The sequence below is a fragment of the Denticeps clupeoides genome, chromosome 19 (genome assembly GCF_900700375.1).
Source record: "Denticeps clupeoides chromosome 19, fDenClu1.1, whole genome shotgun sequence".
NCBI lineage: Eukaryota > Metazoa > Chordata > Actinopteri > Clupeiformes > Denticipitidae > Denticeps > Denticeps clupeoides.
The window spans coordinates 5,973,942-5,991,271 of record NC_041725.1 but is presented as its reverse complement, the minus strand read 5'-3'; the positions used below and the strand labels follow the sequence as shown (position 1 = coordinate 5,991,271).

General features: G+C 41.8%; 1 protein-coding gene across 4 annotated transcripts in view; it reads right to left on the bottom strand.

Moving 5' to 3' along the window:
- The window catches only part of ltbp4 (latent transforming growth factor beta binding protein 4), a 56,989-nt gene extending 43,234 nt beyond the window's left edge, over positions 1-13,755 (bottom strand). For 2 of the 4 annotated variants that reach the window (XM_028961671.1, XM_028961673.1), the window contains exons 1-4: positions 13,341-13,755; positions 8,377-8,447; positions 6,190-6,469; positions 1,761-1,963 (exon numbers count right to left, since the gene is read on the bottom strand). In XM_028961671.1, coding sequence (XP_028817504.1) covers positions 1,761-1,963; positions 6,190-6,469; positions 8,377-8,447; positions 13,341-13,633 — 847 coding nt within the window. In that variant the 5' untranslated portion in view covers positions 13,634-13,755. Of the gene's footprint in view, positions 1-1,760; positions 1,964-5,823; positions 5,847-6,189; positions 6,470-8,376; positions 8,448-13,340 lie in introns of those variants that run through there. The other 2 variants (XM_028961672.1, XM_028961674.1) reach the window with 2 other exon arrangements.
- Between the last annotated feature and the right edge of the window lie 3,575 nt (positions 13,756-17,330).

Here is a 17,330-nt window from a genome sequence, read left to right as displayed (position 1 = left end):
CCTGGATTCCTGAAGAGGGGCTGGAATAAATTAAACGATGCATAACTGTGGCTGAAGGCTAATCCATGGCGATTTAGTATTCCCTGCCCTTCGGGTGAGGCCGCAGCCTTAAACAAAAAAAAGGTAAAGCCCCCACGATTTCCCCACTATATTCAACGTCTCCATGACCTGAGATCATGGAACAGACTGGTGCAGGGGTTCCGGTTAGCAAGAAACATCCGTCAGCGAGCAAAATGCTGCAGCTAAACAACCGGGCCAAAGGAAACAATGGCAGGAATTGGTTGCAATTGTGTATCAAGGGCAGGCCCTTTCCAAAAAAGCCAGAGACTAACCGTTGATAGCCTTATCTCGTTCCACAAAGTTTCAAACTAGGAAAAGGCGCCAAGGCATTAAAACAAGTAACCGCCGGTCTGGCTGTTTTCGAACGAGCTCCTTCTAAATCAGCAGACTGCTTTAAAATAACACAGAGGTGTGCTGTCTAGGATAAACCAAGGAAACAATGCTGTTTCAAAAAAAAAAAAAATACTGATTGTAAGTCGCTCTGGATGAGGGCGTCTGATGCTGTAGATGTAAATGTAAATGTAAAAAAAAAACTGTTCAGAAAATCTATGCCATCAATCATGTCACACAGTAAGTGCCCCCTATCCTGAGCTGGTACAAAGCTCTTTCACGTTCCAATAACAGTGTTGGATTACGAAGGCCTGCGAAAATGGAAAAGCCTTGGTGGACCTCATGACCTTCAACCTCATGAATGGCGTGTACAGCAATAATTTGCAACAAGTTGGTTTTTATCGGTCATTAGCTCCACCATTGGCTTGTTTGTAGTTTTATTACAGTGTGTGGAATGAAAAACTGAACTACGCAATTAACATCGTGCACCCAGAGAATTTTGTGCCACCAAACATTTGTACAGAATAAAAAAAAAGGATAATCAATACAGCATTATAGATTTAAATACAGCATTTATGTTCTGAAAGGTCTGAGTTTCTTATTTGACTTTGTATCTTTTTATCTGTTTCAGGGCTATTTAACCCACTCCTGTCATTACATAAGACATACTCAGTTATTACAAAGCATCTCCTCCATTCTCTACATTTACACTGTCCACATAAACATGACTTCTACATGGGGCCACAAGCACAAAGACAAACATGCATTTTATTTGCACGTTAGTGCAGGCATTCAGGTAAGCCTGGTGAAAATGTAACTCTTGGGAGTCTACTACCAAAGTTCTTAAAGTTTTGGTGGTGAAAAGTTCTGATGTTCACTTTAGTTGCTGACAGTGAAGAACCACAAAATATGATTTCACTCACTCATTGCTCCAATAAATACATAAAAAAATCAATCAAAGCATCAACCATCTGAAGGTAATAATGGCTACTGTTACTCTCATGGCTATTATGATAAGAAGGGTGACCTTTTCAAATTGTTAGTTGCTTAAAAGAACTGAAAGTAAAAAGGGGTGTGATTGTGATGAACAGCACAGCACACGGTGTAGCAACGAAATGTGTCCTCTGCTTTTAACCATCACCATTGGTGAGCAGAGGGTAGCCATGACATGCACACGGGGAGCAGTGTGTGGGAACGGTGCTTTAGTCAGTGACGCGTCAGTGGCAACTTGACGGCTCTGGATTCGAACTGGCAACCTACTGATTACGGGGCCGCTTCTTTAACCGCTAGGCCACCACTGCCCTAGTGCACATGTTGGAAGTACGATGGCTCTCTAGAAACTGGATGAGACAAAAGAGGCTGGGACTGACCAGGGTCCAGGCTTAGGATCAGGGTGTAGAGACCACGCTCCGTGTGGAACGTCTTCATGCTGGCGACCGGCGCCCCTGTAGGGGAGGCGAGGAGTTTGTCACGTTCGGTGTCGATGTATTTCAGCATGATGCTAGTGATCTTCTTTCCTTGTCCACCGTTTGCCAGAGTCTTCTTCAAAAGCATGTTCTGTGCCTCCTTTAATCTAGAGAAAGATTGCAAATGTAAAGAACTGGTCTTTTTATGATTATATCCAACTGAAATATGTTATTTAACATTAATATGAGTTCCTCTAGCCTATCTATGGTCCTGCAGTGGTGATAGAAGTAAAGAGCGCTTTGGTCATTCTGCTTCACCGTTCAGAGAGCAGCAGCTCAGATGGTCGGATATGGAATTTGTCCCTTTATGTTGTCATAAGGGGAAAGGTTACCTCCCCTACAATCTTATGGATATTTGATCAACAGGTGGATTGTACACAAGTTATGTTTTATTGTTTGGAACTGAATACTGCCATGTTTTTCGCTCTAAAAAATTGCAAGCAAAACATTCACATCTCTGCTAGATGGAGCACAGGCTAAACTTTCTTATCAAAGAATGTGGGAAATGTCCAGACATCATCCGTTATGTTTCCCAGAGAATACATGCTCTCTAGTTATCAGGTCGACAGCAGACCGGAGCAAGGAAAACAGCCAGAGCTTTTTTTATGGCAATGCAAGCCTGTTGTAATGAGTAAAGAGAAGCAATGGAGAGAATTTTATCTATGAAAAATGACAGCAGGACCCATGTGGTATGGCATGGTAAAGGTGATGCCATTATATGTCAAATTTTATACACAAACACAAACACAGTGTGTGTGTGTGTGTGTATGTGTATATATATATTTGCTATGGAACACCCAGAGCAGGCAACATTTGAGTTTCCAAGCCTGCCTCACTGGACATGTGAAGAGGTGGCATCTGAGTTACCAGGCCCACCTCGCTGATGACCACGACGATGCAACAGCTCGTAGTACATGGGTCCTGAGTTTAGCCCCACCTGCCCCTCCACTGCCTGGAACTTTTGCCCTGCATCCCAGAGTTGAGTCTTTAGGGTTCATGTAATTTTAGGGTGCCCCTGGCCCACCAGGTGGCACCAGCTCACTATCATGTCTTCCCATGTGCGTCCTTTGTTATATGTAATTAGTAAGTTGTGCTCTTCATCACCTTTTTGTCTTTTGTTACTTGACCTAATGTGATCAGTGTCCTAGTTGCTTTAATTTGTGTTTTTGGCCCACAAGCCAGATTTACTTTATTTCATTAGAAAAACTAAATTACTTACCATGTCATAACAGTCTTACATATCTAGTTCTATACTTATTTTTAAGTATTGTATTATTTGTACTCTACTCTTGTGTATATTTATTATGTTGTTTATGCCTTTAATTGTTAGTTCACCTTGAGGTTGTAACAAGCACTTTTATTGTGTTATATGTGTTCTTGAATCTTCTAGCCACATATACTGCCATGGACTTCCCACAGAAGGAGAAATGCATTAAAGGTATTTAATGCATATTCGGAAATTATGCAAGAAATGTTAGTGGTTAAAATAATAAGGCAAGGCCAGTGTTTTTTCATTATTTTGTACATTTGTAAAGAAAATATTTTTACTTGTGAAAAATTAAAAAACAACAAGGTGGGCAGTTGAGACACAATTTACATCGACGGTGCATGACTGCAGAACAATGCAGAAACTGTGGTTAACTAAATAAATCAGTCAAATTCACAAATTGATACATGTACTTCAATAATTTAAGCATAAGAAACATCAAATCAGATGTGGTTACATTTTTCTCAAATAAGATGCTCATTTCCCTTGTAGCCAGTGAGGCCAATCTGCTATTATTTCAGCAAACTCAATATCCAGTACACAGAGAAGATGGAAATTATGCCTTTTATCAGCTGTGAGTTTGTGGCCCACTTCAAGCTATCAGGTACCCTTCAGCTTAATAGTCCATTGTGCAGCTGTTGATTATAGAAGACCAAACCCTTCCTTCCTCCAGATGAACGCTGTGGAATTTGGTGCTTTCGGGGCATGATCACAGAGCCAGATTATGGCACAGATTACCAGTGGACTGTTATTGTCCACCTGAAGATGCATGGGTCAAAACAGAAAGTGTGGCCTTGAAACTGATTGTGCAAAGTTAATTCAAAACCTGAGAACTACATTCTACACTCTGTTCAACATTCTGGACCTTATTTTCGCTATGCAATGCAATACACTCCACAAAGAACTGCATTACCAATTTGAACATTGCACAAAGAAGAAATGAGCAGTATGCTGTGCATCATGCACCTAGCGCATGAGATATCATTAAATTACTAGATAAGTTTTAAACAATAGAATAGAATAGAGTGAAAAATAATTTAATCATATTTTGTTATTTTTATGGCCCCAACCAATATCATAAATGTTAGGTGTGAAAAAAATCATTTATTAACTGATGTTTTTGTGAAGCCCATGGTCTTGTAAAACATCTTCAGGAGTGTCTAGTCTGAGACCAGACTCAGAAAGGCCATTTCTGAAGCAAAAACAAATCGCTGGTGGTCTGATACTCTCAACAGGAATGGGCAGCCAAACACCCAGCACCTGCTGCTCTTGTATGGAGCTGGGACTTGGTCCACACAAAGAACAGGGGAAGCAGAAAGGCTCACACACATTATAAAGGTCTTAGCCCTACCTTTTAAAAAGCTTTTCGTCTAAAATGGTATTTTTTTTATAGCATTACTATATTGTTTCTGAATTCATGCCAAGACTAGGTAAGTATTTGGTGTCTACAGACCAAAAGTGAAATATATATATAAAAATAGGGGAGTTTTAATGGAAAACATGCCCAGCGTGAGTTAAGTAGACCTTAACCACTAAATCCTTTTTCCAAATTGTATTAAGCATGTGCATGCAGAATGGCAAAAAAATTCAGACGTTATAAGCCAGTACAAATGTATATAAGGTAAACTATATAAACCATGAAAGTACAGAGAAAAAAATGCTATAATTTAATATAAGGACAAATCCTGAATTGTGTGAAGAGTAAATGTTAGCAAAAATTCCTTATAGTGTAAAATGTCATTTCACATAGATTGTTAAGAAAAAATTCTGAGGGTCTGTTTTTGTGGTTGATGGTTGTTAGTGGGGAATGGATCAAGATTATTTGAATGATCTTGCTGAAACATATTTGTTTACCCTTCTCTCTTATAATCCTTCCTTATCCCTAAGAGGCCTGAAACTATAAATGTGACCACTTAAATGTGAAGCATTTGAGGACACGTTGTCCTCACCACAATTTCAGGTTATTCAAGCAATTTCAAGGCCTTTCAGATCTGACCAACAGTGGCTCCCTCCAAAGAAAATGAAATATCTCGGAATTAAATTTAAATGTGAAATATTCAGCCACCTTGAGAACAGAAACATAAAGCTTTCAATATTCAATAGTCATACACCATATACTCTGCAAGCAATCAAAGCTAGACTGAAACAGAAATGGTCTAGATGGTCTACTTTTGCACAGTACAGTTTCACACAGTACTCCGGTTTAAATACGTGAACACACGGCTGTCCGAATCCACTGCCTGGTTTGCTGTATGCATTTTTTCGATGGAGTAGAGTTCCACCTGCTGCCTGGTAATGGAAATTCATGTTGTGAGCGCCCGTATGCTCTGTCCTAAATGACCTACTGATGATGATTTATTCATTATCATTTATGATCTTTATCTACAATTAGAAAGTGGAATATTTTGAAGAAGTGCATAGACTGTGTTATTGTGATGGCCAAATACATCAAATCTGTTTTTAACTACTTTGAATTAGTCCAGAGAAACGGAATCAACATGAAAATATGTTAATTACTCATACCTGCAACTACTATTCACTATACCAAATTCTTAAATTACATTAAGAATTCTGCTTATGTTCATATTGAGTTAAAATGATTTCTCTAAATTAAATATCCTAAAAGACAGCCCCAGTCCAGTGCAACAGCAGGACACCTGCAGCCCACATGGTGAACCAGAGGTCAGGTCAGGTACAGACCTGCACATCAAAGCTCCGGCTGTTTGATAAGGCATAAGATACTCCACACATTCACAACTGGTGTCTGTAAAAAAAAAAAAAAGATTTATAGACTGGTCTTCCATCCCCGGAATGATCTAATGAGGTTTTTACTGAAGGAGGAGGCAACGCATGAATGTGGGATTATTCATGGCTAAGGCGTTTTGACGGCCTGAAAGTAAACTACTCTTCAGCTCAAAGCTGTGCTGGCTGAGCGGTTGGGCAGTAGAGTTGTATTACAACATGAGTAAAACACAGTGCAAGGTTCAGGGGGGAAACAAAAAACCTGATAATGTAATTCATGATTTACTAGGTTTACATTCTGTAGGAAAATAGGGAAAGGCTTACGAAAGGAGCTGCCAGCGTAAGGCGTACTGCTTGTTGGTCACAGGGTAGGCTTCGCTCTCCACTGCATGTGTGGCCTTGGCCGCTGGACTGGAGGTGGCGGTGGATGTTGGTGTGGTGGTGGAGACTGGGGGAGGTGTAGGCACCACCACCCAGGGAAGGGCAGTGCTGGCCGGGGCGATGTTGGCATGCTCGCAGCGATGCCCGCGAAAGCCAGGGCGGCACTCACAAATATTCTGCTGGCGACACACAGCCCTGTTGTGGCAACGAGGCTGGCAACGTGCTTCGAACAGAGACAGAAAAACAGAAAAAGATAAAAAATGAATACAAAATGTTATACCCATATCTATATTTCTCACCTATTTGTACAATTAAAGATTTAATCTGGCATTTCGCATTTGTATAGCTTTACCTTTATCTCATTTTTTTGAGTTTCATTACTACTTTGAGAGTCATAACTCTTCATACGTGTTACTGGCCCTTTAAGTGGCCTGTGTCAGATGGCTGTCATTAAACAGAGTTAATGAGGATTAAACATGAGGATTGGAAGGTATCAGAGAAAAGACATGAGACAAGCATATGTGACATGTATCATACATCTGAAAATATTGTTTCTACATAAAAAAAAAAGAAATCATAAATTTGGTATAAGTAAAAAGCACTCAGTCAATAAAAAAAGAACCCATATCAAACAACCAGAACCTATATTTATGGTGTTCTGATAACAGTTCCCACATCTGTTTTTACTAGGATCTGCAGTTGACCTCCACATTTAAGTGTCACAGAAACTGTCACATGGCACCACTTACCTGCGCCTGATTTCAGTCTAGTCTCATTTTTCCACAAATCCGCCGCTCTCCTTTTTTTTTTACTGGGCACTTAAGATACCGCCTGTCAGCATCTCCCCCAGGATGGTGTTTAACACTGAAGACGGGGATGTACTGTTGGCTGGCTACACCACCTTTACACACATTTTTCTCCCTCTCTAGTCTGAAGCAAACCAGGTGGAAAGTACCCCGTGTGCCACACAGTGCATTAGTGAGCTCTGAAATGCACTGGCTGCTGCTCTAAACACTCTTACGCATTTCAGAGGAGGCCTCAGACGTCAGCTTGGTTTCTTATCTACTATCTGACTATTCTCGTGTTTAGAGGTCAGTGGAAAATCTGTAATGTCAGACTCTGGCTAGTGCACAGTTCTGGCATTTGAAAGGGTCCATTACTACAACACCTGAGTGGCTGTAGAAACATCATAAAACATACATCTCAAATAATACAGCCCAAAAAATGGTTCTGCAAAAAACAGGCCCAGATCAGGATGATCTCTCCACCAACCTAAACAGTTCATTTCACCCCCAAACATACATTAACCTTAGGCGTTGAGGCCAAACAACTCAATCTGAACCTAAACTCTTTTCCTTCACCATGAGACCTTTCTAGGATGGCACTTCAACCCGACAAATGAAAGCATACTTGACTTTGGACTGTGATGGTGGTGATGGTGATTCTAACAGACAACAGACCACTTTCTTCTCAGTGCAGGGTGACAGTTTTGATTGTAAAAACTGACTATAATCGAACTGAACAGAACATTCCAGACTTGGTTCAATCTGTGGGGTGTGGTCAAATGAGACTTTTTATAGCATTTGACCATCAAAGCCCAGTCACCATCTGATATTTGAGAATGTATCTTGGTATACCATTTGTGCTAAATAGAACATTTCTTGGAACAGTACTGACTGATGAGAATTCAAGGTTCAAGAAAAGCATAAGAGTTCACTGGAGAGCACCCTGCACACACCTCAGCCCACCACGTATTGATCAGTTCAACTGAAGGAAGCAATTTCCATCACAGATGGCATAAGTCTGCCCACCAGACTGATCTCAGTCATCCAACTGACAGCGGGAGGGAAACAGTTTGGGTTGAGTTCTGCTGGTGTTACAACTTCCAGCTGGATTGTCAGAACATTCCATTAAGGTATATGATATATGTTTCCCTTCCTTGTTAAAAAAAAAAATGTTGACAGTATCATAAACTGACAGCTTTAAAGAGTCATGTGGTAGAGTGTGAACTTGAAGGCCAAGGGTGACGACCAAAAACCACATTTCAAACTCAGGTCATTCAAGTTAAAAACATAAAATGAAAGGCCAACAATCATCATGTAAACTCAGTCAGAAGCAGGGTACACTCACGTTTTGTGCATTGCTTTGTCTTTTGTGCCACTGTCCATCCAGGGCAGCATTTGGTCCCGCAAATATTGGGTCTGGAAGAAAAATTATGAAGAACAGGCTAAGATGTAGCAGCTAACCTGGGCATTCAGCATCAAATACTATCTATCAGAGGCAGAAAACACACACAGCAGCGTTCCTACTGTTGCACTCATAATACTCAGAAAATGCTCAGAAAATACAGGGAACACAAAAATAAGACATATTTTAGATCTGAATGAACAACAACAAAATCACAAAAAAAGTTGATTTTCACTGATAATTTATCAACCTACGGAATTCTGGATTTGGAGTCACACTGGAGTGGAAAAACACACTACAGGTTGATCCAATTTTGATGTACTGTCCTTAAAACAAGTCAATATGAGGCTCCACGTGCCTGCATGACCTCCCTACAACACCTGGGCCTGCTCCTGATGAGGTGGAGGATGGTCTCCTGAGGGATCTGATCCCAGACCTGGACTAAAGCATCCGCCAACTCCTCGACAGTCTGTGGTGCAACGTGGCGTTGGTGGATGGAGCAAGACATGATGTCCCAGATGTGCACAATTGGATTCAGGTCTGGGGAACGGGCAGACCAGTCCATAGCATCAATGCCTTCATCTTGCAGGAACTGCTGAGGATCACTGAGGTCTAGCATTATCTTGCACCATGAGGAACCGCACCAGCATACGGTCTCACAAGGGGTCTGAGGATCTCATCTTGCTACCTCTGGCGAGCACATGGAGGGCTTTGCGGCCCCCCTAAGAAATGCCACCCCGCACCATTACTTACCCACTGCCAAACCAGTCATGCTGGAGGATGTTGCAGGCAGCAGAACGTTCTCCATGGCGTCTCCAGACTCTGTCACATGTACTCAGTGTGAACCTACTGCATGGTGGTGTGTTGTAAGCATAACCCCCCCCCACCAGCATTCGAAAGTGACCAGAACATCAGCCAGAAAGCACAGGAACTGAGAAGTTGTCTATGGTCACCACCTGCAGAACCACCTTTATTGGGGACGTCTTGCTACTGTCCTATAATGTCCAGCTGTTGTATGTTCCATTTGCACAACAGCATGTGAAATTGATTGTCAATAAATGTTGCTTCCTAAAACATTCACTAACTAACCAAACCACTTTATGCCTACTATTTAATATTATAATAACAATGGTTTGAAAATCTGAAGAAAATCTGCAATTTATATAATCATATGCATCATCCTCTCTTGTCTAACTTATTTTGTTCTTGAACGCATTGTCTTTTATCACTTTTATCAGCGATTGTGGGCCGATATCATGAAGAACTAACCACGCGTGCAAGTGTGATGCCAGATTAACAAGGCCCTGATAGTGGCTGCAGCAGCCAATCACGAACGCTGGGACTGTGTGAATGGCAACGAGGGAGCTGTGGCACAGACAGAGTCCCCTGGAATGGGCCTCTGGTCACTCTTGTACAAAGGCGGAGTGAGCGCGATATTGTTTTCCCACAGCGGCTCCGGGGACGGCCTGATTTGCTCCTCCTCAGAGTGACAAACAAAACAGGGATTAAGAGTCTTCGCAGAGGCCTGCTCTGCAGGAGTCTGTTTGTCTAGCGTCTTCTGGGAGAAGAGGCAATTAGCACGCCAACACAAGCCTTGGTGACGATCTCGCCACTTCAAAGCAGTCCGCCCTTGTGACCGGCCATGGGCGAACACGCCCCTTTTCCCCGCCTTTGCGGGATTTGCTGATTAGTTACAGTTTTGTGATTTTATTGTTTGACAGCTAAAACCGTGACCTTGAAAAAAAAAAATGCTGGACAGATAACACATCCTGGTCCTGATGCCACAAGGTGATGCAGCGTCTGCAAGGCTTAGGCTAACCTTTGACCCCAAGTGTAGAGCTCATTCATTGAGTACCACAAAAACAGCAAAGGACACGCACAATCAAGATTTTCCGGATTTCCTCATGTACACGTCTTTCACAAAGAGCATCATTTCAATATATCAAGTTCATGCAGTAGATGGATAACAAGAAGATAACAAACAACAACTGATCAGAACCTGATCCTAGACTAGGACGTATGCGTTAAATTGTATAAATTGTACTCCTGCAGTTGATTGCACTGTGCATTTTATGAGTGGAAATAAGCTTTTAATCTGCTTTTTTGAGTTGGTAATAGGATCATTTTGCTAACGGCACTAGTAACCCAAGTCCCAATTTTTACGTTTTTTTTTTTTGCTACATTAGTGACGTTTAACTAGCCTAAAAAAACAGTTATAAATTCATAAAACCAAGACACCAAGAGGTAGAAGGAAAATAAGAAAAATTATGTGCGGCTGACACATGCTTGTCCTAGACAGAGGAATGCAGGGACCTGACCCCGTGTTTGGGGCTTTGTTTTAAACCCAAGTATGGAAACCTTCCGAGTGGAACGTTTCAGACCGCTTGGTTTAGGTTAAACGAGGAGTTGACACTTCCTCAACACATTCCAACCACGCGGCCCATGTTTACCCAGCTAAATGGGAAACCTCGCATTGGCACCGGAGGTGTCTCTTTAATGGAATCGGGCTACACGAGTGTTGGAAACTTCTTTTCTTCTTCTCATTCATTTAAAACCTTAGAAAACGTGCCCGAGGGTCTGGGTTTGCGTGTGCTCCCCTTCACCATAGTAAATGTCATAATGGTATAAATCGTACTGACATTTCAATGACCTACTTTTTCAGTGTGTGTCTTGCTGAAAAAGGAAGCATCTTAATGAAGGAGCTTGTGTCTGTGTGTGTGTGTGTGTGTGTGTGTGTGTGTGTGTGTCACAATGAAGGGACCAGAATGGGAAAGCAGAACTATTCTTTGAACCTTCGCGCCGGGGAGGGCTGTAGACTTGTTAAGAAGGCCACATACACCGCATGCCTACAAATTCTTTAACTCATTGTGCCTCCTGGGCTCACATGGCAACAAAGAGCTAGAGAGGAGAGAAGACAAGCATCTGAGCGAGTAGCTGCAGACATGTGAACCGATCACCCAGCAGCACAAACAGGACTGTAAATATGACAGCACTCCACCACTGTGACCTGTACAGCTGTGGACGGGTTCCCTGGTGCCCAGCATCACCCACCAAATAGGCACCAATTGTTTCTGCTGTTCTACGATTCTTTTAAAAGAAAGACCTTCATTTTAAAAGAAGATCCTTCCTTTAAAAGAAAGACCTGCTAGAAAACTAAACCTAGAAATATGCTTTTTTCCTTCTTTGTAGTATCCTAATCTGGCAAGATTCCACTGGAAATTAAACTAGTATGCCTGCAGCAACACTGCAACATTTCGCCGAAAGACCCGATGAAAGGAGCTTTTCTCTGTTCCGTGAGGCAGAGTTTCTGCTCCGGCTGTGGTTCTGTTACACAGAGGTGACACCCAGACAATGGTGAGCATTGTGGGACCTACAGTAGACCCACAGTTTTGTCTGGGCAATCACACACCAATCCCTGACTCTCAGTGACCTTCCGTTTCCCTTTAGCAAAAAAAAAAGTATTTAAAGAAAAATAATAAAAGCAAAGACAAACTTCAGAATTCTGGGGTGTGAAACACCCCGCCAAAGGGGCTTTGAAGTCCTGCCAGTTTCCGGGCAGATTTGCATTGCCTCATTCGCTTACTCGGTCTCCTGTGAACTGTTGAACCGCCTACTTCAGGACGGCTAGTGTGACTAACCTCAGCGCAAACACCCTCCTTCACCCTCCAGTGAGTGTGAAAGTGCTCCTGTTTACACTTTTGCCATTCGGACCCATGTCCCAGGGCAGGCGACCGGACCCACTGTTTGTTCAGGGCACTGATATTTCCTCCCCTGGGATGCGACAGGTCGGGGCAAAGTTGCTTCGGCATTTCTGATGGACTCCTTATGGATGGACTTACCCTACCGCCACTGAACTGCCAATGCCGTGTTATTCTGTTTTACTGCAGGGAAAGGCTCTGGAAATTATTCCAATGAGATGATGTGTAGAGCAGTAATCACACTACTATCATAACTCCAGAATATACACACACACACACACACACACACAGTATAGGCCAAAAGTTTGGACACACCTTCTCATTCAATGTGTTTTCTTTATTTGACCATTTACATGGTCGATTCTCACTGAAGGCATCAAAACTATGAATGAACACATGTAAAGTTATGTACTTAACAAAAAGTGGAGACCTGGCCTCCACAGTCACCGGACCTGAACCCAGTCCAGATGGTTTGGGGTGAGCTGGACTAACAAGTGTTAAACACCTCCGGGAACTCCTTCAAGACTGTTGGAAAATCATTTCAGGTGACGACCTCTTGAAGCTCATCGAGAGAATGCCAAGAGTGTGCAAAGCAGTAATTAGAGCAAAGAAACTAGAATATAAAACATGTTTTCAGTTATTTCACCTTTTTTTGTTAAGTACATAACTCCACATGTGTTCATTCATAGTTTTGATGCCTTCAGTGAGAATCTACCAATGCAAATTGTCATGAAAATAAGGAAAAAGCATTGAACGAAAAGGTGTGTCCAAACGTTTGGCCTGTACTGTGTATATATATATAGATATTTTCATCCTGGCATGGCAAAAGTCTCTAGGTTAACCATTATTATACCATATACCATTATGCATTATATGAGTTTTAGTTAAATTCCAGTCTGGATCACGGGACCAAGCTTTTTGACCGGATGTGGTGTAGAGCTTTAGACAGGATTTTCAAGCTTAAAAATGCCTGGTACCTCCTTTTAATCCTTCTATAAATGTTTCCTTATAGGATCCCATTGGGAGGGGAGGGGGGGGGGGGGGGGTTCTAGGCATCCAAAACGCCTTATTTGTGGATTAGTGAAGATAAACAGAACCTTAGATAATAAATAGAACCTATGGCATACTCGTGCAACGTGTGGGACACCAGTAACGGGGTCTTTAATTATGGGGGTACTTGTTCTCGCATTGCTTCGGCGCGTCACTCACCCAGCCACATCCACAGCAGCTTTGGCCCCACTTGCCTTGCGCCTGCCGCCCTTCCGAGCGTGGTCGAGCGCCAGCTGCCTGTGCCAGACCTCGGTCCCGCCGGGAGCCCGCTGCACGGCGTCGGGGGCGCGCTGGTGGCCGCTCTCCGCGCCGCCGCGTGGACGCGCAGCGTGTCCCCGCGGCGACGCGTCCGCTCCCGGCAGCGTCAGGAGCGCCACGCACGCCGTCCACAGCAGGCAAAAGTGACGTCTCCTCCAGTCTGACGTCGGTTTACTCCGATGCGGAATCCTCATTTTTAATGTAATTTCCAGGCGAGACTTGCCGAAAATAAGCAAAAATGTTTCTCAAGTAGGCTGTTATTATTATTAATATAATTATTAACTGTGCCTAAAACGAGCCGTGCAGTGCACTGCATTATTTAGAAGAGAGGTCTGTGATTTGTAAGTGCTATTTTAAAACGTTCTGAACGACCCCATAGAGACGGAACTGCTTGAAAATTCGGCTTTAACCAGGCCAGCCAATCACATGCGAGCACCGTCTGGTCGGCTGATGGGGACCAATCAGAATGCGGGACAGAACTCAAACAAGTGTCCAGTCCAAATTCTGATCAGCCTGTTGAACATAAGTAATGTAGCTTATTCAATATGAATATTAGAGTTGAGCGAGTGGAATAAAGGGAATTAAAAAATCCTTTTAATAAACTGTTATATGTATATATGTATATACAGGGTGGGCCATTTAAATGGAAACACCTTAATAAAATGGGAATGGTTGGTGATATTAATGTCCTGTTTGTGGCACATTAGTATATGTGAGGGGGCAAACCTTTCAAGATGGGTGGTGACCATAGTGACCATTTTGAAGTCGGCCATTGGATCCAACTTTTGGTTTTTCAATAGGAGGAGGGTGACGCATTAAATTTATTGGTAATTTCACAAGAAAAACAATGGTGTGCTTGTTTTGAACGTAACTTTATTCTTTCATGAGTTATTTACAAATTTCTGACCAATGTCACCAACCATTCCCATTTTATTAAGGTGTATCCATAAAAATGGCCCACCCTGTATATTATATATTCAATCAATTGTTCTAAATATCATAATTGATAACAATACATTGAGTCATGTAATTAACATACTCATAGTAAATATATATATTTTTTTAGTCCTCTGCCTGTGACTTGAATCTTGAATCTTGAATCCCCTAATCGATTTAGTCAGTAGTCAGTTGACAGCAAGCGCCATAGCAAAAACTTCAAAAGTGCATCAGTCCCAACAAGACTTTCCTTGCCCAGAAGGGCATTTGACCTCCACTGTTTTGCACAATTTTGTCTTTTTGTTACACATGACAGTGAGATGCTGTTCCTGTTGGGCAGTGGAGAGACCTTTTAGTCACTAGATGGCACCAATGACCCAAATAAAAACTACATTTTGGACACGCGTACGCAGGCAGAGTGATCTATGCCACGTTAAATCTTCATGAGACGCTCACGGCAGCTAAAGATCTCCCATTGCCAGCTTACCTCTCCTCAACCGGCAGAGGTTGCAAGAAAGGGTTCATCAGCATGAGTTTGCAGCTGATGGGGTAAATTGTCCATGAGAAATGCAGCAGCAAAAGGAACAATTATCCATCACTATCAATGGATGTGGTGACAAGAGGGCCTTCAGTGAAAGATGGAGTACTATTGTTCGAGAGCTTCTGTGCTCTGTATGAAGAATAATGCCCTTGTTAAGCATGAATATGGGCTTCCTGGTTTAAGGTTTGTAACTGAAACTGACTGAAAGAAAGATTAGGTTAGGTTAACTTTTTTTTTTATTCTGAGGGCAGATGAGCTCACAGAGGTCAAGAAAAAGTATTTTGATTGACTAAAAACATTCCTTAGATGAATGCTTAGATGAATGAGATTATTGTGCCGATGGCTTAGAGAGTTGTCACATTCATCATGCCAAACGAAGATGCAAAGGGGGGAACTCTGCATTCGGCTCTATTACTGGAGCACCTTCCCCCAACCCCACACACCCGTGCGCACACATGCACCGATGTCACACATGCACTCACAAGCAATTTGTTGGCACAGAAAGAACTGGATATACTCACTAAGGATGTATTTCTCAATCGGGTTGAGAATTTGGAGGCCGACCCTGTTATGCGTTTACTCATTTGGTGAGTTCTACAGTTTTTGTTGACTCGTAGTTTCACTGCAAGTTTAGTTTTACATTTAAGATAAGTTACAATGAGCTCTGATTTGTATTGTGTATTAAACTTACACACAGTATCATTGCTCACTGTAGTGGTCAAACCATGGTAGTTTGGCCCAACTGGGCAAGTCAGAAGTAATCTGAAAAAAAAAGGATTTTAACTTGTTTAAATCTACGTTGTCGTTATCAGAAACCAGTGTACCTTTTGCCCAGGGTAGAAAGCAGGATGACAGATGCAGCATGAAGCTTTGGACAATGTCCTGCAATGTCCTTGTGTCCTGTGTTTGTGACCACCTACCTAAACATTGTCGTTGACACCACTTCCAATTTTAAAACTTAAAATAGAAATTCTAAAAGGCATCAAAACTATGAATGAACACATGTGGAGTTATGTACTTAACAAAAAGTGGAGACCTGTTCTCCACAGTCAATGATCGAGATGGTTTGGGGTGAGCTGGACCGCAGAGTGAAGGCAAAGGGGCCAACAAGTGCTAAACACCTCTGGGAACTCCTTCAAGACTGTTGGAAAAGCATTTCAGGTGATGACCTCTTGAAGCTCATCGAGAGAATGCCAAGAGTGTGCAAAGCAGTAATCAGAGCAAAGAAACTAGAATATAAAACATGTTTTCATGTTTTTTTTGTTAAGTACATAACTCCTCATGTGTTCATTCATAGTTTTGATGCCTTCAGTGAGAATCTACTAATGTAAATGGTCATGAAAATAAAGAAAACACATTGAATGAGAAGGTGTGTCCAAACGTTTGTCCTGTACTGTATGTGCTCAATAGACATTATTGTTTCCTGGTCTCTATAGTATCTTATCATTAATGTACACAATGATATTAGTATTATGCAATATTAATGTTGTGTCCACATCCCTAGGCACCGGCCAGTGCAGAAAAGATCCTGCCCAGCAGTTCCGCCTCTATGTTTAGCACTGGGAGCTGCGTTGCGGACAGTGACCTTGTCTGCGGGCATTACTTGAAACACCTTTCCTGTCTTCCGGACAGGCCATTACAGGAAATGACTGCTGTTCCAGTGCACTGGCTGCAATTATTGTGGTAGAAAAGTGCTTAGCTGGTGGACCATTTTTAAATGATCTCGGAAGACTGCCATTGCATTTAAGTGAGGTTAATGTCTAACCACGTTCATCATTTCTAAGAACGTGTCCTTTCACTTCTCCCCCAAACCTCTTATGCACCAGGTTTATTCAATATGTGATTTTTTTCTTTTTAAATGAGGTTTGTTCGCAGAGGATTTGTAAAATGCATTGGGAGACAAATGACACAGAGAAATCATTCAATATATTTAATTTTACTTTAAGATTAAATACAAAATAAATAAAATTCTTTCTATGGCAGTGAAACACAACCACATAGCCACTCGTTTGCTCTCAGAAGTGTCCTACACATTCAACAGATTTATTTAAAACTGAATATATATAAATATATTGATGTTATTTTTTAGACTGCAATTTGTCAAAATCTCTACAAAACAATCAAACCTCAGTTGACACTTTCACGGTCCACAGTGTGCTTTTTCAATTGCTGTACATTTCAAAAAACATTTTTTTCCAGCTAAAACCAAATGTCCAATGTAGACACCTGTACCTCATCTTCCTTCACTGTGGCGCAACCTTCTGCATAGATCAAAAATTCACATCTCCTCCATACTTTCATACATATATTAATCAGTTAACTACAGTCGAACCTTTTCATTATTGCTCCTTGCTGCTACAAAGGAAATCAAAAGCCTTTTTCAGAAATACAATTTAAATATTATTTATTTTACT